At 50.9% G+C, this 21,156-nt stretch overlaps 8 protein-coding genes across 8 annotated transcripts; 2 read left to right on the top strand and 6 right to left on the bottom strand.

Annotated features, from left to right (window-relative positions):
- Nucleotides 1-1,336: 1,336 nt before the first annotated feature.
- Nucleotides 1,337-2,648, bottom strand: N7443_005523 (WD40 repeat domain-containing protein; the record flags this gene model as incomplete). Its single annotated transcript, XM_056885579.1, has 4 exons — nt 1,337-1,389; nt 1,440-2,195; nt 2,257-2,434; nt 2,502-2,648. The coding sequence occupies 4 exons, from the start codon at nt 2,646-2,648 to the stop codon at nt 1,337-1,339; spliced, it is 1,134 nt and encodes a 377-aa protein (XP_056741027.1).
- A 310-nt stretch (nt 2,649-2,958) lies between these two features.
- On the top strand, nt 2,959-3,812 carry N7443_005522 (TRAPP complex core subunit BET3; the record flags this gene model as incomplete). Its single annotated transcript, XM_056885578.1, has 5 exons — nt 2,959-2,993; nt 3,046-3,054; nt 3,153-3,372; nt 3,426-3,617; nt 3,693-3,812. The coding sequence occupies 5 exons, from the start codon at nt 2,959-2,961 to the stop codon at nt 3,810-3,812; spliced, it is 576 nt and encodes a 191-aa protein (XP_056741026.1).
- Nucleotides 3,813-5,401: 1,589 nt separating this feature from the next.
- On the top strand, nt 5,402-7,846 carry somA (putative cAMP-dependent protein kinase pathway protein (Som1); the record flags this gene model as incomplete). Its single annotated transcript, XM_056885577.1, has 5 exons — nt 5,402-5,878; nt 5,937-6,088; nt 6,150-7,164; nt 7,221-7,625; nt 7,676-7,846. 5 exons carry the CDS (start codon nt 5,402-5,404, stop codon nt 7,844-7,846), a joined length of 2,220 nt encoding a protein of 739 aa, XP_056741025.1.
- Nucleotides 7,847-8,987: 1,141 nt separating this feature from the next.
- Nucleotides 8,988-10,785, bottom strand: N7443_005520 (uncharacterized protein; the record flags this gene model as incomplete). The annotated part of the gene is made up of 4 exons (XM_056885576.1): nt 8,988-9,313; nt 9,371-10,126; nt 10,220-10,541; nt 10,588-10,785. The coding sequence occupies 4 exons, from the start codon at nt 10,783-10,785 to the stop codon at nt 8,988-8,990; spliced, it is 1,602 nt and encodes a 533-aa protein (XP_056741024.1).
- Nucleotides 10,786-11,412: 627 nt separating this feature from the next.
- On the bottom strand, nt 11,413-12,868 carry N7443_005519 (uncharacterized protein; the record flags this gene model as incomplete). Its single annotated transcript, XM_056885575.1, has 4 exons — nt 11,413-12,131; nt 12,181-12,390; nt 12,447-12,490; nt 12,534-12,868. The coding sequence occupies 4 exons, from the start codon at nt 12,866-12,868 to the stop codon at nt 11,413-11,415; spliced, it is 1,308 nt and encodes a 435-aa protein (XP_056741023.1).
- A 1,271-nt stretch (nt 12,869-14,139) lies between these two features.
- On the bottom strand, nt 14,140-15,480 carry N7443_005518 (RNA-binding protein; the record flags this gene model as incomplete). Its single annotated transcript, XM_056885574.1, has 4 exons — nt 14,140-14,872; nt 14,927-15,070; nt 15,125-15,229; nt 15,293-15,480. The coding sequence occupies 4 exons, from the start codon at nt 15,478-15,480 to the stop codon at nt 14,140-14,142; spliced, it is 1,170 nt and encodes a 389-aa protein (XP_056741022.1).
- A 2,992-nt stretch (nt 15,481-18,472) lies between these two features.
- N7443_005517 (general transcription factor IIH subunit TFB6 family) lies at nt 18,473-19,291 on the bottom strand (the record flags this gene model as incomplete). Its single annotated transcript, XM_056885573.1, has 2 exons — nt 18,473-18,852; nt 18,937-19,291. 2 exons carry the CDS (start codon nt 19,289-19,291, stop codon nt 18,473-18,475), a joined length of 735 nt encoding a protein of 244 aa, XP_056741021.1.
- Nucleotides 19,292-20,103: 812 nt separating this feature from the next.
- Nucleotides 20,104-21,030, bottom strand: N7443_005516 (putative ribosomal small subunit assembly protein; the record flags this gene model as incomplete). The annotated part of the gene is made up of 1 exon (XM_056885572.1): nt 20,104-21,030. One exon carries the CDS (start codon nt 21,028-21,030, stop codon nt 20,104-20,106), a length of 927 nt encoding a protein of 308 aa, XP_056741020.1.
- Between the last annotated feature and the right edge of the window lie 126 nt (nt 21,031-21,156).

Below are 21,156 nucleotides of genomic sequence, written 5' to 3'. Positions count from 1 at the left end.
GGCACTATGGCTTGTTATCTGGAAGGCAGAGTCCTCACGAGTCAACAGAAGAGTTACTCTGCAGAGAAATTCAAGCCTCTTAACTCGTTCTCGGAAGGCGAGGTCTTGGTTGAGCTGAAGTCGATTCATTTCATTGCCGGTATGGATGAGGATGGACAGGTCTGGTAGCTAGAATGGAGAGAGCTCGGGAGGTCGAGTAGCGAGATTGCATAGAGGTCTGAATGGGAAGGGATTGAACAGATGCGAGGATGGAGTTGGAGGAAAGAGCATTTGGGTACTGGGGAAAGAGCGGTACAAGTCGGAATGAGCATGGAGCTTTCAAGAAGCATAGCATTGAGATCTACGAGGGCCATACCGTCATTTTCAAGTGGTCTCAATCTATGTTAATTCATGGGCATCGATCTATATCCTGGAGGCTGGTGCAAGCTTCACATGTTCTTGGTCAATTTCCAAAACAGGGATTCATCGATGAATGTTTTTATTGGAAGTAGCCGAAATGTTGACAACAAAGACGAATATGGTAAGAGGGAAGGTAAGATGCAGATCAAAGCAAAGATATAAGTGGGAGGTGAGAACACCCGCAGCACTGATCTGTGAACGCATCGACCAGTGACAGAGCTCTTTCATGTTTTGTTACGATGTTTACTTGGAGTTTTCTCAAGGAGCATGTTCGGATTTATATGTAGTTTCAATCCATTCGGATAAAGCGGATCTTGATATACATTCCAGACAGGCGAGGCGACGACATCAAATAGCTCTTTCCATGACGGGTCAGCTCTTCAGAGCTACTTCCAAAGGTATTCGTTGAAAGAGTGGGCGAAAATAAGGACCGTCAACAGGCTGGCCAAGCATTCAGTGCTGACCCAGAAATAGAAAAAGAAATCTCCAAAGGTAAAGTGGTTCAAGGCTCTCAATGCGGCGAAGTGGATGGGCACGAAAATGAAGAGAACTGTAACGTTCAATCAGCTGGTGGTGAAAGGATCCAAGAGGCAAGCAAGGTGCTCACACAAGACGGTGTTTGCCAACATTAAGAGATATTGAAAAGCGATGCATCTTTCCCAAAAGGCCATTGTGGTAGTAGTGGTTGTTGATGAAGGTGATAGATTTGGATGGAGATAACTGAACGACTCGGATGGTCAAGATGTTTGTGAGAGGTGAAGGATTACTTCAGGGTCAGACCTGTGCCAGGGGATAGGTATGAAGAGATGAAGGTAGGAAGGCGCGATGGAAAGTTCTCGTAAGTGTAGTATACATATGCCTTAGAGATTTAGATGTTCATTGTGATCAAATCAACGCCCGCTTATCCGTTATTACATGTTTTAGGTATCTCTGATGCTCATTTGCCAAGTTCTCCGAGCATTAAGTTCCGATCAGACGAGCACGAAACAACTGCAGCTGGTTAGCCAAAATTCCATTATGTCCACAGGTGAAGAACTTACTGATTGGCTCATCATTAGGCGAGAACCGGACGTCGTTGACCGTTCCCTTGTGACCGGGAAGCTTGTACAGAAGCTTGCCAGTCTTGGCCTCCCATACCACCACACTTTGGTCACCGCTACCGGCGGCAATCTTCTCACCCTTGGGGTCCCAGCTGGCACGGATGAGGTTCTTCTCTAGACCGACGGGGGCACCGTCGAAAGTTCTGACCTGTCGATTGGCCGGGGCGAAAGGTCGGATATCCCATGTTCTGACAGTCGAATCGTGAGAGTTGGATAGAAGAGTCTGTGAGTCAGGCGAAATCTGCAGCGAGGTAATGGTGTCGGTGTGTCCGGCCATCGAGTAGACCACGGCCTTCTTGCGCAAATCCCAGACGTGGATGGTGTTGTCAATGCCACCGCTGTAGATCTCGTTTCCTTGCTCGGACAGTGCAACAGCAGTAATGGGGAGGTCAGTCTCGAGGTAATCCAGAGCATCCTTCTGCCGGGGATCCCAGATACCAATGCATCCATCATCACTGCCGCTAACTAGCAATTCTTGCCCCCGTTTGCTAATGTCGAGGCAATTGATGATCTCTTCGTGACCGACATGGCGACGTACACGCTCGCCAGTTTCCACATCCCAGCTTCCGAGTGTTGTGTCTGCCGATGCCGAGAACAGTGCGCGGGAGTCGCGTGCCCATTGTAGGTCCAGAACCGCTCCCTTGTGCCCTGTCAATTGACCATAGTTTTCGCATTGCCCGTATGTGTTCCAGAGCACTATTGAAGATACAAAATTAGCGAAATATTCTGGGGACTCGCCAGAATGGGGGAAACATACAGATGGATCGATCCATTGAGCCAGATGCGATGTGCTGCGCAGTCGGGTCAAACCGCACTGTGAAAACTTCCCCAGAGTGACCTAATTCTCCCATCAGACTGAACTTTCGACTTGGTTGGAAGCGCATCTTACCTGTGAGCTCCATGATAGGCGCATTGAGGCCGCTTGTGCGAGGAATCTGTCCATGAGGTAAGCTGATATTCCGCATGTCAATCGCCTTCAATCGGGAAGCGAGGATAGCATACAGATTGGATGAGAGCTCCATTTTGTGCCGAAGAACCCTTGACCAATGCGGTGCCGGGGTTGAGGTCGGCGTCGGCTTTATTCCTCTTGACCACAAGCTGGTTCGTAGACCCGAAGGCCGCCTGAGCAGGGCGTTTTTCTCCCGACATATTTGCTGTATAGACTCGTCAAAGCCCCTGTCAAAAAAGGGACCGAGACCGAGTAAATGGGATTTCGAGCGTGGTCGTGGCGGAGTGCAGAGAAACCCAGATGAGGCCTTGCGCGGGAAGAACAATGATCCCACCTGCGCTAAAGGCGGTGAGCGCGACTTTGTGTACGGTGACAAGCTTCAGCAGTTCGGACTCCCCGCAATCAAAAATTACGTTTACGATCAACAGTCGCATTTGCCTGTTCCTGCACGGGAACTTTCATTTGACCTCTTCATAATATCTCAGTGGATTCAGTTCCACCTGAGCAGCCATGTCAACCACAAAGGCCTCCAGAATAGGAGAAGAGTAAGTTTACCTCACTGTCGCATGAATGCTATGCTAACCTGATGCCCTACAGGATATGGAAGTCAGTACCCAAATTCCCCCATGATAACGCTTAAACACGAAGCATCCCCGACTCAGCTGCAACAAACCTCCGACCACGGGCTAACCAGCTTTCCCCAGAACGAGAATCGATAAAGTCAATGCGGAGCTGGTCACATTAACCTATGGCACCATTGTGGCACAATTATGCCAAGACTACGACAGTGACTACAAACAAGTGAATCAACAATTGGACAAGATGGGTTACAATATCGGACTGCGATTGATCGAGGACTTCCTGGCCAAGTCGGGAGTGGGACGCTGTGCCAATTTCCGCGACACGGCAGATATGATTGCGAAGGTACGTACGCGGAGAATAACCAGGGGCACGCATGTATCTTACATTCCAATTAGGTGGGCTTTAAGATCTTCCTGAACGTCGCGCCGACAGTCACCAATTGGGCGAGCGACAACAACCAGTTCTCGCTTATCTTTGACGAAAACCCCCTGGCGGACTTTGTGGAGCTTCCAGATGACGGGCGGGCGCAGGACGAGCTGTGGTTTTCGAATATTCTATGCGGTGTGCTTCGTGGCGCACTAGAGATGGTAAGTTCCCCTGAAATTTAGCACCTGGCGGACAGGTTCCTTCGCGCTGGGTCCGATCACTGACCCGGACACCAGGTACAAATGCAGATTGAAGCGCACTTTGTGAGTGACGTGCTCCGAGGCGACGATACTACCGAGATGCGGGTCTCACTTGTCCGATACATCGAAGATGAGATGCCGCCAGAGGAGGAGTAAGATCGATTGCATTAGGACTGGCGTTAGGCTTTTTTTCTTTTATTTTATTACACTTTCCCCCCCCCACTAGCTAGGGAAGTGAATGGCGAGAATGAATTTGATTCATGATGATTTCATGATCTAGACTGAAATATTCCGTACCTGTAGCGATTTCGCGAGGTTAGGGTTTGTGATCTATCGTGATGTAGGAACGTCCCCCGCCACGCGTATTATCGGCATCGCGAACCAAGATAGACTTTGAAACCGCGATGGCGGGCCAGCCTGGGATATCCCTAGATTGTATGAAAGTGGTAGTTATTGTCGTTACTCTAGGCTATGTAGTCCAAGTACTCAGTAGTACTCCGTACCGTGAAGTAAGTCAAGAGGTGTCGGAGTGGTGTAACATTACCGTATCTTTGATACTGATCTCCGCCCCTCCGTTTCTCATTTTCCTACAGATCGAATTTCTCTCTTTCGCAACTTCCCACCCCATTTCCTTCAAGCCATTATCTGTGGCTTTTTGGGATTTCCGATTGGCTCGATCGTCGATCTCTCAAGTTGTGTGGAAGCACTCTACTCTTTTAGACTCCCGCTGGGATCCATCGCAGGGCTCCATCGCGGTATAACATCATAATCAGTCGCCTCGTCGTTTTGTCCCCTTCGCCACCCAAAAATCCCTTTTCTTCCATCGATATTCCTGGCTATAGAGATTCCTCATCTTCATCGTCTGCGATATCCTCATCATTCAAAACGGCCAGCACATTAAATGCGCCCACTGGTGCATGCCCAGAAATACGCCTGACAGTGCCGTCCCCAGCCCCGGAATCCGAGGTTGATCCGCTCCGAGCAAGCGATTCTCCCGCAGCGCGCAGAGAGTCCAGTGTCCGCCAGTCCGCCCGTACCCCCCGGCTCCCTCTCCTTCCACTGTAAGATCCACCTTCACTTCGACCCCCCTGTGTCTTTTTTTCCTTTCTGGTCTTTTTTTTTTTTCCCTCTTCTTCTATTGCATGTCAGCTTCTACACTTCCTGCGAAGCCTGCCCGATAGGCTTGTCTGGTAGCGCCCTCCCCCAACCTCCTCGCCTGTCCACTTTTTCCGCCTCCTTAGTACATCCGTCATCGAAACCCTATCGACCGCGCATCCATCATTTCCGGTCTCCTATTGAGCGTGGCCTTAATCTGACCCTTATCAGACTCTAGTCGTTGGAGTATATCCCTCGGCACCTCCTGCGCTGTCCGCGATTATCGGGATCGTTCGATTTTCCCTATCTCGTCGCGAGGCTCGTTCGCCCTCCCCCCGGGCACAGAACCTCCCCGACATCCGCACACTTGGATCGCAACACAGCGGAATTGTCGATAGCGAAGTTATAGCATTTGCGCGGTTATACTTCACGCGTGATACCACAACTGAGCCTCATTCGGCTTTAGCCCCAGCCCCGAAACGCTCACCGCTTCGGATCCCCTCTTCGTTCCCACGCGTTGCTCCTTCCACCCCGCGTTAGGCTTGATCGCCTGAGTCGGTGGATGCGCGCTTGGAACTTATCGATATTCTCGACTTGAATCGCCCCGCAGACTCTTGGCAAAGGTGGCTGCAGTCCCACCATTCGCCACCATGAACCCGATGAACGTTGCTGGAATGAACCCGGGGGTTGGAGGCCCTGTCGGCGGTGTCCCCATGATGAACAACGGCTCCACGGCTCCTCGTAATGACGGCAATGTGAACATGAACACCCCCGAGCTCATGATCACCAACCTCAACACTTATATCTATGACTACTTTTTGAAACGTGGTTACCACGAATGTGCCCGCGCCCTCGTCCAGGACGAATCAATCAAAATCAACACCGACAATGGCCCCAAAACCAGTCCTGGTAGCGGAGTGAACGGCATCGATGGCGATTCCATGATGACTGACGGCAAGGACGGCGAGAAGATTAAAATCCCTGAGGATCTTCCTCGCCCTAACCTGCCTAACGAAAGCAACTCGTCCTTCCTCCTGGACTGGTTCAGCCTCTTCTGGGAGTTCTTTTGGGCCCAGCGCCGGAAGGGTTCGCAGCACGACGTCCGAAATTACCTACAACACACTCAGGTACGGACAGAAATGCTTTTGGCGTAAACACACCCACCGGTATCTAACTGCATAACAGAACATGATGCGCCTTCGGGAACAGCAGCACAATCAGTTGATGCGGCAACAGCCTATGATGCCTGGCCAAGTGCCTTTGAACATGCGACGCAACGGCGGCATGGTCCCTCCTAACCTGCAGAAGACTGTATTGCAGAACAACACCGCTGGCCTGTATGCTCCGCCTCGAAAACTCGGAGTAGGTGTGATACTGACCAGACCATTTTCCCTCTAGCTCGCAACAGCAACTCCAGGCCCAAATGCAGAAGACGCAGCAGATGCAAATGATGCCGCAGATGCAACGTGAACAGTCCGAGATGGACATGATCGGGAATCGGCCGCAATCACCTGCATCTGCTGACAACGCCCCATCGCCATCGAAACGCCCGCGCCTCGAGAACGGACAGCAGTTGGCCCCCAACGGCCGTGGACAAGGACAGGGAATGCAAGGACAGCCTACCCCGCAGGCCCTGATGATGCAGAACGGAATGCGCGCTGGTATGAACCAAGCGCAATTCCAGCAGTTCCAGGGACAGGCTGCGCAACAGAAATCCATGCAGGTATATGCTCAAAACTTGGCTTTTCATCACTCGCGCTCAACCTCAATTTCCCAGGGTATTCCGAATGGTGGTATGATGAACCCCGGCATGATGCAGAACCAGACCGACATGGTGGCGATGCCCGATGGCCAAGGAGGAATGTATTCTATGGGTCCCGAGTACTACGCTTCGAACGGTCAACTGCCTGGTGGTGTCCGGCCTGGTATGCCCACACCTGGCGGTCAACATGGCAACCACGCGCTTCAGGACTATCAGATGCAGCTGATGCTGCTTGAACAGCAAAACAAGCGTCGTCTGATGATGGCTCGCCAAGAACAAGACACCATGGCCGGCCGTGATGGCCAGGGGCCGATGCCCGGCCAGGGAGCCCTGCAGCCGGGTACTTCCCCTCAAGGTAGCAGGACTGGCGCATCCCCCAACCCGAGCGACCAAATGAAGCGAGGCACACCCAAGATGCCTCAGAGCGGTCTTCCCGGATCGCCTAGTGCAGGGGATATGCAGAACCGTGGCTCGCCGGGATCTATGAACCTCAACGGCGGACAAATGCCGCCCGAAATGGCTGCTAACTTCTTCCCCGGTGGACCAGGAATGCGTCCCCCCCCAGCTCGAATCCGGCCTTCAGCGGACCTCAGATGGGCCAGCCAATTCCCGCCAATGGCAACCGTGTTCCTAGCGGGCCATGGCAGCCTGGTCAGCCTATGCCGCAGCATTCACCTGCAATGCAGCCTCAAGCCGGCACACCTCAGGAACGAGGCAATATGCCTCCGCCTCAGGCGCCTCCCGGTGCGGGCCCTGCGGGCCGCGCCCAGCCACCATCTCCCCAGACGGCCGGCAATGCGCCTCCCACCCCTCAGCAGGCTTCTAAGGCAGCGCCCAAGGGCAACAAGAAGAAGCCTAAGGCGCCCGCTAAGGGTAACAAGGCCAATGCCAACGCCGCCGGTGCCACGCCATCTAATGACTCAGCCGAGCACGCGCAAACGCCCACTCCGTCCACTCCCGCCACGCCTCATCCTCCCAACTCCTTCAACAAGGGCGGAGCTAATGCCAATGCCAATGCGCCACCTCAGCCAACCACGGCTCCTGCTCAGCCGCCAATGGTCCAACCGGCTGCGGATCAGACCCAAACCTTCCAAGATCTTAACCCCCTTGATGTACGTTCTTCCAACCTGAACAATCTGGTTCAAGTACTAACTTCCACTAGACCAATGCTTTCAGCCTTGATTTCAGTGCTCTAGACAACCCGGACATTCTGGAAAGCTTCGACTTTGACACTTTCCTCAACACCGATGCAGACGGGACTGGCTTCGGATTCGACCCGAACATGCCATACTCCACAGACGGTGTTGAGACTGGGGCCAGTGACGGCCTTTGAATGATGAAAAAGTCTTGACGGTTCTCTCCAGGTGTTTAAACCTCCCGATATACCCTTGTTTTGTGTACATTCTTCTCGATTCTACTTGCGTTCTGATGTTCCCGCGGATACTCGATACTCGATTCTCGCCTCTGTTGATTCATGTCCCACTCTTTCGCGCGCATGTGTGTATACATGCAAAATGTGAGATTGGCGTTGGTGTACTTTGTGGTGTTCGCATTAACCCATTTATCTCTTTTCCAAGCTTCAAAGCCAGCCCTACTTGTGCTGGGAACCCTATCCCTGTATTCGAGACTAGTTGCACTGTGACCTACGAGTTTTGCTTCTCTTCTTTCTTTCTATTATTACTTACCTTATTCCTCGTGTGGTTACTTAATTCTTGCTCATGGCCCCCTCCCATGTCCAGTATCCCAGCTCTACGCAGCTATTTTTCCTTTAAGTGGACCCTGATCTTTGCTTCCAATTTCTTCTGTGATCTTGACCTTCATTTCATATTTTTCATTTTTTTTTTCCAAACTTCTCTATAACCTCCAGCATCGCGCTGCTCTCTTTGAATCATTTTCTTTTCTTTTCTTTTCTTTCCTTTCTTTACCTTTCCATTTTGCTCACATCGAAAAACCTCATCAGCAAAACGAATCCGAACCGAACCAATTGAGGGAGTTATAGGGGGATAAACCAGAACATTTGACTTGACCTGGAAGAATGAAGATGAGAGCTTATGAGGGATGATATGTGGACGAGTAAATACCACTCGGGTGTTGTGCAGTTGGATACCTAGCGGAACTGGCTTCTCGCAATGCTATGTCTTTTCATGTTTGGGATTTGATTGAATTCTAGATGGATTGTAGGGAGTAGAATTTGTTTACATTAAGGGGTTAATATCTTGAAAGGGTATTTTCTGAATAGGGAGTTGAAATATGGTAGAGGAGGTTATATTGTGCCTATCCGTGATCAGTTGTCATCAGGTTTTAATAATACTCACAATTCTCCTTGACTATTCAGCTATACATGTCGGATGTACATACGAACTAGAGTGGAAAGCATGATCGTACATTTTCAATTAAAAGACTTCATAACAGTGGACAATGTAAACCCGATCAATCCCTGCACAAGCGTTAAAACACATCATCTCCACGGGACATTATCTCTGAAACCGATCCTCAATCTCCATCTCCAAGCTACGCAAAAAAGGAAGTTCATCACGGTATTCATCGCTGCAGGGAGAGATGTCGGCATCTTCCCTGAGAAATTGCAGCAAGTATACGATGACCTTCTGAACACCCAAAGCATGGGCTTCATTGTGTGACATTAGTGGAATGTCAGCCAGCCAAATAGGGCTTGCACGACTCAAGTATGGATTTTTAGAGTCGAAGGAGGCGCGGATGACGTGGGGAAATCGTGGGCTGTCTTCGAGGTTTGGAAATTGGTTGATTGCTGGGATGCCGATCTTGAGAACATGGCAGAATCCTTGATCATGGAGTGGTTAGTTAAGGTCGATGTGGGGATTCCGGGTTCAAGACTTACGTTCTAGTAATCGCCAGTAAGAGGCAGTGGCATGAAGTTCTCGCAGCGCGGTCTCAACTTCCTTGAGCAAGGACAGCTTATCTTCGACCTTCTCTTCTTCTTCAGCGAGATGAGAGATTCGATTGTTTAGTAGCGGTATGAGATTCGAATTTGGTCTTTGAGGGTTTGAAGGTTGCTTGGTGACAAGGCGATTCGTCTTGGCCTGCTGAAGTGGAGGATTTGGTTCCTGCTTTGCTTTTTGCGGGGGCTTCTTCTTCTTTCCTCCTCTTCTTCTTACTCCTCTCTTCGTGGCCCTTCGTAGCTGCACCGGAGCCAGCGGGCCTGGAGCCTTAGTCTGAGCCCTTGGATGCCGATTTTCGTTTGGACAATTCATCATCAAGTGCTGCAGGTCATCTTCGAGAGAGTTAGCAAAGTCCTGCTCGAGAGAACGAGGCAGATTATCATTCTCAACAGGCAGGGTGAATGGTTTGACATCGGACTGAGGCACGATCGGTTTCAAACCAGGAAGTAGATCTCTGTTGGACGCATGCTTCGGTGGATCGGGAGAAAGAATAGATCCTGGACTCAAGTCCACTTCAGCGATGAGAAGCTGGTGCATCGCGATATGGGCCACTGTATTCTGAGCCTCCCCTAAGGAGACACACTGTCGGGCAGAGCGGAAAACCCGGTCTTTCACAATAACATCGCAAAAGTACTGAGTCTCCAAACGGCACTCAACGTACTGGGGGCTTGGAAATCCTTGGGCCCGGCAGTAATCTGGTTGGAACTTAGCATGATTGTAGGTCTTCCAGGTCGCCAATCTTCGCCCCTTAGGAGAGATACTTGGCTGCGAAGTGAAACAACACTCACCCTGCACTATCTGTACCCAGCTCCATTCAGGTCCAGATGGTCCATCTATGGGCTGGGGCGGGAGGATCCAACTCGAATGGAATTTGCGTAGCTTTTCAAGACCATGGCGGCAAGCGATGATACGCACGGCGTTGGCATCCTCCGAGACAGGCTGAATGACCACAGTGTGGCCATAGATCTGGAGACGAACCCCGATCTTCCCATCAGGACCATACTTGTATGTGAAACAAGGTCGGAGGTCAGCTATGACCCCAAGGATGCCAAATGTGAACAGAACAGCGGCTGTTGTCATCTTCTTGACGTCAATAGATCCGAGTCGGATCTTGAGAATGTGTCAGTGACATTCTATGAAAGGAAGTACCACATACCGGCTCCGAAGTGACACTGGACTCAAAGATCTGGCCCTCTTCCAGCCGAGCGAACGGATCTCCATGCGAAGGCCGCAATGGAGAGACTCTTGGAAGCTGAGAAGTCAACACTGAAGCAGATGAGGCTGACTCTGTCATAGCAGCAAGAGAGAGCTGAGGAAACATATGGCTCGTGTTGATCTCCTCGTCCTCCTGCATAGGCCGGGGAATCTGAAAAGTCTGAACAGGAAGGGGATAATCAGAGAGAGGATACTGAACGTATTCCGAATTTCGAAAAGAAAGAGAATCTCCAGTAGATCCATCCCCTTGAACCGACAAATAATCATGAGCAGAGAGACCCTCAACAGACCCAGGCTCATTCTCAACAATGTTCACATAGTGAATTTTATTTGAATTTCTCAGGTCCTGAACAGATCCAGAAGCCTGCACAGACATAAAGTTATGAGCAGCCTCTCCATGCACAGTTTCAATGTGTATAGATTCTGGAACCTCCACTGATAGAGATCCATCTCTCAGTGGAGTGAACATGGTTTGAGAGGCAAGGGAGATGGAATTAGGAAAAAGCTGGCAAGAGAAAGGGAAAAGGAAACGGAAGAAGAATAAAACGATGAAAAGTAAACAAAAAGTTGAGCACTTCTACAATGAGAAGGAGCAATACTTTCGAATTTATCCAGGGAAGTAAGAAAACCAGGAAGGCACAATAGACCATCTATTACTTACGTTCTGTGATGCATGTGCATATACTCATGTAATGATATTATACGAACGAGCCGGTAACGTAAAGCCGCCCGAAAAGTCACCCAGAGAAACACCCAGAACGCAGGCCTACAGCGTGGAGGAGATAGAAATAGCATCCTCATCCTGCCCCGAAACCTCTCGACTGTTCTCCTTGACAGTCTCGGCAACCCGTTGGGTCGACTTCTTGGGTGTCTCTTGAGTATCATCCAGAATGGAAACCTCCTTCTTGCTCTTGATGTTCCCACTGGGACTTCGGCCGAGCTTTGCTGCGTTGATTGTTGCCGATGGAGTGTTGGAGGGAGCGCGGACGCCGCCAGCTTTGGTTGGGGTGAGCGCCTGAATCAGCATGTTGTATTGATCGTCGTCCATGTGGACTTGCTCGTAGCTGTTTCCGGTATCGCTTGAAATGACGCGGCTGCTGGCTGAACTGCTGGAGTAATCAGGCATGGGGATATCTTCACGAGAGGATCGGGCGCCACGCTGGCTCCATCCACGCTCACGCTCGTTGAAGAGTGATGTTGGTTCGGCGAATGGCTCAGAGAAACGGTGATTGACGTTGGCGTATCGAGGGTCTTGATCACTCCACGTCTGTGGCAGGGGGAAAGGCCTGGTTTGGGCCCAGGGGTTATAACTTTGTGGGACACTGGGCAGGCTCATGGCTGCGAGACGTGGTCCAGACTTGGAGGGAGAGTGGCTATGGTCATCGGCTGCCTTGGGCTCACAAGTACCGGTATACTTGAACGCAGGTCGAGAAGGCGCCCACATAGATGGGTTGGGCCAGGCGATAGTGGAGTATTCGAGTATATCTGAATATTCATGTCAACAAGATCCAGAAGAGCAGTAGAGTGGACTCACGGAGTGGAGCGTGTTGGAAAGAGAACATGATGACATCTTTGAATCTCTCAAAGGGGGGGCGAGCGATGAGGACGAGAGAATCCTTCGGCAATAACGAGACGGATGCGACCGTTTGAATCGCCTGCATCCCAGTGGCGTTGATCCAAGATTTCGCGGTGGAAAGAAGGAAAACGGAGTGCATCCTGATTGCCTTCCCGGTCGATGTGAGAACTGAGGTCTTTGAAGGTCAACAAAGAACAATCAAGAACAAAGGACAAATCACTCACCGATCACATAAGGCCATTGGGTTCGCTGAGAAAAGAATCCAGCCCTGAAGAGTCAGTTAAGTTCAGATGAGTAGCTTCAGCACTCACGCAACACATTGCTGATCCACAAACACGCGCGCTTCATACATGAGCAAGTCATCTGGCTGCATCATGCCCTCGATGAGACGAGACGGACGAGGTTTCTCCCAAGAGTGTATAGAGAAGCGATAGGGGCTGTCCTTGGTCATGCTGGGGATAAAAGTGGTGAGAACAGGAAGCTGGCCATAATTACCTTGAACAGGATAATAAGAATGACCAGTGGATACATTTTGCAGGTAAGAGGATTCCGTCTCCCTTATAACGAAGCATTGGGTCTTGAACTCTTGCACGGGCACCTTGGTGCCCTCGGGAAAGATGAGAACATCCCAGTTTTCATAACGCATGATGGTGGATGAAGATGAAAGAGAGATGCACGAGGTTCAGGAAGATATGGAAGTTCGTGGGAAGCAGCCCCGAGGAAGGAACGATTACTTACCACAGTGATACCTTCTTCATGTCATCCTGGACACGTTCAAGATTGAAAGACAATTTTCAGAAGAGATAAGGTGTCTTCAATGATTTCATGTTGGAAAAGAATGCCCAACAAGATGTGGGAGTTCATCATCTTCGTTGAGAAGTACCTAAGGAACTAATGGATTATATTTATCAAGAGCTTATGAAAAGCTGGCCATGTCGACATAAACTTAGCTAAGGACTGCAAAAGTCAAGTCCAGGAAAATCATTAGAGCAGAGACAACTAATTCTACATCATATATAATCAAGGCAACATTGAAATGAATTCTCTTCCCTCAAAAGACAAACTCAGCGAAAGGGGGGAATCATCCGGCAAAACGCCTCCAGAGTACACCTTGGCCAAGAGTTACAGTACGGGCCTCTCCATTTCTCTCGTATCCAGAAAAAAACATCAGCTACAAGCATAAGCATCGCTGGCTCAACATCTCCATCTCCATCAAAACCAAAACACGACAAAGAGATGTTGTACATTCTAACAACCAAAAGAAAGAACACGACTCAGCGAACATAAATTCAATTTGGCTGCTCAATGTGGAAACGGAACAAAGGAAAGGTGAAAATGGAACTTTTCGCAGAATGCCTGCCCAAGGAGTATAGAGTAAAGAAGAAACGCATGAACAATACGGACTTTCGTTACACGCGAACAGGACCCCCTAGGGCCGGAGGAATCGTGAAAAAGAGAATAACAGCATAGCATAAGTGTTTGGAGAGGGACATTGAGATAAAGAAAAAAAGGGAAGCAGATACGAGGGGATAGGTGGAATACAGAAGGTTAAAAAAAGGGTGTTGGGGGAAAAAAGAAAGATGGGTAGAGATCCGGGTGAACATGGGGCAAAAAAGGAAAAAGTGGGAGCTCAGATCTTGCTAAGATAAAAGCGCTCAGGGAAATGCGTAGCACGGGGACGTAGGAGAAAGATGCCCATCAAGAGCTATAGAGGAGCGCTCAGACTCGGCAAAGGGGAACTCAGGAATAGCAAATTTGTCATGACACAAAGGACCTATCATTGGAATGACGCAAACAACTCCTGCTGGTGCTTTCAATCAAAGGAACGCTTACTGGAGAGAGAAGAAATGAGTCAGCCGACCGAGCCTGTAACTCAAGAGTGTTCGGGGGCCGGGCTGCCGGGGTGGCTGCTAACCTTCATCGGGGCAAACCCGCCATACTGGTGGGCCGGGGGCATGCCCATGGAGGGGTACATGGGGGGAGGCGGGGGGCCGGGCGGTAAGGGCTGCCAGCAGGGCCGGAGTTGTTCTGGGAACGACCCCAGCTCAGACGGACGCGCGAGTTACCGATGGGGTATCCCTGCATCTGGTTGATGGCCATCTCGGCAGCGTGGCGCTGGACGAACTGGACGAAACCGCAGCCCTTTCCAGGGGGGATCTTGACGTAGGTGATCTCGCCGAAGCCCTGGAAGAAAGAGCGGAGCTCATCCTCGGTCACGTAGCCCGACAGACCACCGACGAAGACGGTAGTGTTGTTGGGGTCGGTGAACTGGTTCATGGGCTGAGGAGCACCGTAGAAGCCCATGGGGGGACCGCCCATCGGGGGATACATGCCGGCGGGGCCGGGCATGCCCATGTTGGCAGCACCAACACCAGGACCCTTGTTCTTGGGGGTGGCGGTGGAGATGCGCATAGGGCGGTTGCCGCAGTAGACACCCTGCATCTCGGTGAGAGCACGCTGCTGGTCGTTCTCATCGGAGAAGCGAACGAAACCGTAACCACGGGACATGCCGCTGATGGGGTCGGTCATGATCTTGGCGGACTTGCACGAGGGGAAGCGGCTCTGGAAGAGCGAGACGAGAACGTATTCGTTGACCTCGGGGCCGAGGTCACCAACGAAGATGGAGTACTCAGGACCACGGTCGTCGCGGCTAAGAAGAGTCAATATCAATTTATTGCAAGTTTTAAGTCTCGTCAATTCTCACCTGCGGTCAGCGAGGCCGCCACCGGTAGCCCAGTTCAGCTTGAAGACCCGGTTGGTGTTGGGCATGGGGGTGCCGTTCAGAGAAAGAGCCTTAGCAGCAGCGGCTGGGGAAGAGAAGTCGACGAAGCAGTATCCGGCATTACTCCTACTACCAACATTAGGACCTAGGTATCATAGGGGTGTCATGGTTCAGTCTTACCCAGAGAACTTGTCGCGAATCATCTTGACGTTGACCTGCTCGCCCATCTGGAACCACAGGTTGCGAATGAAGTTCTCATCAATCCAGGGCTCAAGCTCACCCATCCTGAAAAGTGGGAATTAGCACTCGTATATGGAGACTACTGGAACGGATCGAGAGAAGACGTACCAGAGGGTGGTCTTGCCATCAGCGCCCTGCTGGGAAACGGGGGCACCAGCATTGGGCTCACCAGGAGCGGGACCCTGGAAACCAGCGCCCTCAGCAGTACCAGCCATAGCAGTGTCGGCGGGAGCCGGAGCACCGGCAGCGGCGGCAGCGTCCTGGTTGGGGAAAGAATCAAAGTTCTGGAAAGACATCTTGAAAGCGAAATCCGAAAAAGTCGACGTAAGAATATAAAACGGTCTGCGACTGAAACTTCGTGGAGTCGTTAAAAAAAGACCGTAATATCAAGCACACGTCGTGATGAATCCAGGAACAAAGGACGTGAAAGTTATCTGTGCCGAAAAAGAGCGTTAGAGATTATTTGTCTTTTAAAAATAATTCCCGGGGCTAAAATGGAAAAACGACAGCCCAGCAAATGACGCCTGGAAATGCAGTGGAGTGGGGAAAGAGATCGTGGACGCGAGAGTTGAAGAGATTTGGGGGCCGAGCGAAGGCGGAATGAAGCGATTTCAGGCAGAGATCGCCAGATGAACCCCGGGCGCGTGGAAATGCCGGGAATCGCCAAGACCAGTTTCTTCGAGGGAAAACAGCGCAGCCGATCAGGGACAGAGAGGGTCGTAGCCGGGACAGGCAGGGGAGGGCGCTCGGCGATCGAAAGCAAGTTGCGCGTGAAGCGATGGGTCCGATGCGCCGGCCGTTTCCGTCTTCCCAGCGTCCCAGCGTCCTAGCGCCCCCTCGATTGCGACCGTCCACCGCGGAACGCTCCACTCACTGCCCACTCCATCGATGCGACCGCGACAAATTTTCTGATCAGGGCGAAGGACGTTGATGGAAGTGGTGGAAGTCGAAGGGAGCGACAACGAGGATGGGCGGGCGCGGCAATCCGATACGAGCCCGAAGAAGCTGGTCTCACTCAAAGAATCTCGATCTCGATCTCTTTCTCTTTCTCTTGGGCGTATGATATCGCTCATCGTTGGGTGAAGGCACCGATGACGATGCGCAATGAAGGGCAGGGCGGGGAGGGGGGGGGGAGGGTGGGCGACTCACCAGGAAACAGAAGCTCGATAAACTAAAACAGAGCGTCTGAAAAAGCACAACTCCCGATGCGCAAGAACGAAATCCGCAAACCGTGGGAACAATAGGAAAGGGGAAGAGTGTAGGAGGGGGAAAGCGATGAAGAATGAAATCTCAGATTCTGATGAGGGGGGAAGACTGAGTGGGCTCGTCGGGTACACTGTGATACGGCGTATGGTATTGCCGTTTTCTTACATGATCTCACATATGCGGGGGCTCGTCTTACTCTGTTCCAGGATCTCGGGATTACCATCAGATCAGGGTAAGTATTATTGCATTCTATCCTAGCTAGTGCTATGTTGTAGTTCTATAGTATCTTGTAGAAGCTGGGGATACAGATCTAGGGTGCCGTCCGAGTCGTCTTCTCTGTAACTTAGGTATAAGTAGTCTACCTAGGACCTAGGAATCTCAGGCAAGGTGCCTGAAGGGAGGAGCAAGGACCTGTCGCCTTCCTTGTAATATGACTCGTCCAAAGGGTGCCCGTGGGCCTTATCGGTGCGATCGAGATGATCTCAGCAGTGAGTTTGTTTCCTAGCTCTTAGCGCAGGGACTCCCCTAGGGACTTTCGGAATTAGTTCTTGATACCTATCCTCGGTGCCGAGTTCCAGCTTACTGTATTCCCTGCACGAACTCAATGACGATGCGGACCGGAAAACCTGCAGACAAACAGCACACGCTCCACATGCCGTTCGGTATGGAGTACGGCGTACAGCGTACACTCTTCATCGCCAATCTGTAGTACATGACCTGCATCTTCTCGAAGCAAGGCGCTTCTCAGATCCAGGTCCTTTTTGCCCAAGGCAAGGGATCGATACGTCACCCGCGTCACGTAAACCAGAACCATGGGACCGTGGTTTAGCAGTATTGGGTTGGGTTGGGCTCGTATCGCGATTACGCACAGATTCCCGAGCTGTTTAACTCCGTGATTCTCGCTTGGGACGCGTGTGTTCATTTTCAGGTTTGCGAGCAAGGGATCTACTGCCTAGCCTAGTCCACTCGGTATTTTTGCCCTTACTTTCTCTATTCTAGTGATACTGTAACTGGTAGTCGTACCTGCCCTGTTCTGTACTCTATTTCCTATCCTCTATACTCTGTGCTCTGTACTCTGCAATCTGCACTCCGAATTAACCTATGTGATCAGCCGACCTGCAGGACTCACCACTGCAGCATTGCACTCCTGGTACCTCAACGCGCTCGCCCAACTGGGGCATATTAATAATGTCGCGAACCATGGAACACAGCTTCGCAGCCCACCATGCCCTACTCGCACGCAGTGCACATCTAACCGTCCGCCCGTTCTCCCCGAACACACTGTCAAAGAAATCTCGGAAAACTACCACCCCCAAGGGAAAAACAAAGAAAGCTAGCAGAAACAGGAATCTAGAATACATTCAGCTCGTACGTGGCTCAGGCGCGAGGCTGAGTCCCCAAGCCAGGCTCCACATTCAGGGCTCGCATCCACACTAGTTTGTGACCTTCTATCCAAAGAGCGTGCTGGAACTCGCTTCTCTCAATACACAGTATTCTGTATACACCGGTCCCGGTGTATACTGCTTTTTACGGGTAAAGTTACTCTGTGTACCTGACTTCACCCCACTGCGTTCTTTTTTTGGGCAGTGCTTTACCGTTTCCTTTCTAGAAGGTTCGTGGTGGGACCCTAATTGTATCCAGATCGGATAATCTGGATTCACATGGATTCATAATCAATGCATTCCTCCGGGTCCGTGGGTTAATTTTTTCTTTTTTTGGAATTCAAGGCAATCAAGTTTGTGGGCTTACTCGAACCTATACTAAAACTAAACCTAAACCTAAAACTAAAGCATCCTAGGATGTCTCGTAAGCTAGCTCCGAGCTGCATGTCTGCAGTAGTTAGCTACCGTATCCTCGGAACCAGGTCTAAATCATACACATCCATTGATCTATCCCCACCTGCAGATATACTTCACACCCTGTAAGTGCAGGAAAAGAGTTCCGAATCCCCACACATGCTAGGTAAAAATAAAAAAAAAACACCTCACATTCTCATTCCCATACCTCATGTCTCATGCAGTTAAACTATAATCCAATCCCAATTCCCGATTCTCACTCCTTCCCCTCTCCCCAAATATTAAACTACCTCTCAAGATCAAACCAAGCCCTCCCCCCCTCCCCTTCCAGCAACATAAGCACCCCATCATAAACCCTCGCAACATCTTCCAGCCAAGGCTGCTCCTCCTCCTCATCATCCGGCAGCATCCCAAAAATCGTATTCCTAGTCGTCTCCGCCAAACTACGAATCCTAACCTTCTGCGTCTGCGTCACGACTTGCCTCTGGTCATGGGCACCAGGGATCTCGACATTTGTAAGCGGATGGCGCCCTGTACACAGGGCGACGAAGACGGAGTCGAATTTGTGTAGGATTCCCAGAGTCGGATAGGGAGTGAAGGGGTATGTTTTTAGGGATTTTTCAAGAAGGCCGGCTAGGGTGAGAAGGGCCTCTGTTTGGATTGATGCTACATCCCATATTCAGGCTGGGTTAGATGAAGTGTTCAATAGTACTGGTAGTAATGGTTAGGGATGTGCTGGGGTGGACATACGCGTTGCAGAGACCCATAGCATATCGATAAGAGTATTGATGTCATGAGCTAATTCTTGAAAATTCTCATAGCGGCGTTCGGAGGGGGGTAAGTCTGTGTCTGTATCGATGCCCATTTCGGCTTTCATTTGGCGGTAGTTTATCCGGTCGAGGCCGGCGGTTAGGCGGCCGCGGAGTTGGTTTTCTTCTTCTGAGCCTGGGGTTGCTGGGTGATCTCTTTGGTCTGGGAGAGATAGAGTTGGGATCCATGGCGATTGAGATGTATTGTTGTGGTTTTGGCCTTGGCTTTGGTTGGGTTGGGAGAGGACGTCTTCAAATTCGACGTCGGAGTCGGAGTCAGGGTCCGCGCTGGGCATTCTGATTTATAGGTGCGGGTAATGGCGGGGTAGATGTGAAAATTTTAAGGCCGGTGAGTTGAAGTATTTCAATGCTTATTTGAGCCTGGAGAGTTGATAGAGAGGAATCCTTGAGCAGATTCAAGCTGGGCGGTACGAGAGATATGTCGGATGTCATCAGTTTGAAGCTTCAGAGTGGGGTATCACTGGTTCGATGTTGAGGTGGAGCAGTCACGACTTGACATGCAGCTAGATGCAGAACTTTGAACGGTTGAACATCCACATCTACTGAAGCTCCAAGTGTACAGAGAGATGGTTTCGTGGGATGTCATGCCAAGACTTGGTCTGTGCGGGGTTCGATTGTTCATAGACGTGTATAACTACAGAGATCTATCTACATCTATATATACGTAGAGATTGGACTCGAAGTTGTATATTTCGTTTTTGATATTTCCACCGGATCAATATTTTGTATTCACAGATAGACAATACGACAACTCATCACTGAGTCAGAATCAGAATGATTAGCATCCGCCTTCAAATCAATGCAAGACTCCAACAAAAGCCGACTCCATTCAGAAGGTGAGAAGATTATTTGATGCTGGTTTTTGATGGCATGGCAGACAGCGAACAAAGCGCGTCTCGCTACAATGGCCCCAGCTCATTCATCCCGGAGACAAGAATCCAAAAGAAAGGCAAACCAAAACTTACTGCATAAAGGACTTTTTAGAACAGCCCAGCAGAACTCCCAAAACGCCATGCTGATGCGGCACCTCACTCGGGCTGTAAATGTAAAAAGGAAACCAATTAGCGCAATCCCAACCAAACTCGACTCAAGGGAAAAAGAAAATACTCACGCGAATCTTTCCCCTGCGATCCCTCATATCCCTCAACTTCCTCTTGTCTTCATCGAACCTCCTGAGCAACTGGTTCTGCCTCTCCTTCCTCTTCTCCCTAGACTGGAAGCGATAGAAGTCCTCCAAGCCCGCCGCCTTCTGCTTCTGCCTCTCAACCAACTCCTTCATCTCATCCTCCCTAGAAACAGAGTTAAGCTTCGGCCCATGCATGACAGTAACAAAGCCATCCTCGTCCGGCTCTGCAAGACGCTTCGTCTCCTCCCTCTTCCGCGCCTCGGATACGCCCTCGAAGACAGTCATGAATTCATTGACTGTGCGTAGGAGTGTTGCGCGGTCTGGGTACCGCAAGCGTTCGTGCGCGATGTATCGCTGGAGCCCGAGAGGTGGGACACGGTCTGAGGGGAGACCTTCGCCCCAGACGATGGAAGTTCCTTTTCTAGCGGCCTTTGAGGCTGCCTTCAGGCTTGATTCCATGGATGGGATATCGGGGAAGAAGACGATGGCGTGGGAGCCGGATTTTTGAAGTTCTCTGTTCCATGTTGACGGGAGCCAGATATCTTCTAGTTGGGACTGGAGGTCGTCGGCCGTGATGCGCTTTCGCTTCTTGTTGCGGTGGGCGAGGTTGGAGTCTGTAGCGACGGTGTTCTTTTTCACGGGGACATCTTCGAAGGAGACGCGCTCAACACGACCGGCGGAAAGCTGGGTGCCGAAGAGATGGCGGATGTGCGCTTCTGTTGTGTCAATGGGCACGTTAACGAGGAAGAGGCAGCGAGACGTGTCGGGAGTTGGGACTCTGGGCTCGTGGGGGCGGAGGTAGAGGTAGTGGGTTGCTGGTTTCCTGTCGGAAGGGAGCTGAAGTGGAAGGGTGGTGTACCCGGGGACTTCCACCGTGACTTTCTTCATTCTTGGGGGTGGTTGTTGGATTGCGGAGTCAGTTGAACTTTTTTGAAGTTTTGCGCTTAGCGTGGAATTCTGCCGCATGGCGTGGGCGGCTCTGGGGGCGGTGAGGGGTCTGGTTTAGGCTTGGGT

This window comes from Penicillium atrosanguineum (assembly GCF_028827265.1).
Source record: "Penicillium atrosanguineum strain IBT 20685 chromosome Unknown utg000004l_segment0_segment0, whole genome shotgun sequence".
In the NCBI taxonomy this organism is placed as follows: Eukaryota; Fungi; Ascomycota; class Eurotiomycetes; order Eurotiales; family Aspergillaceae; genus Penicillium; species Penicillium atrosanguineum.
The sequence above is the reverse complement of the archived record's forward strand: the minus strand, read 5'-3'. Positions and strand labels throughout refer to the sequence as shown.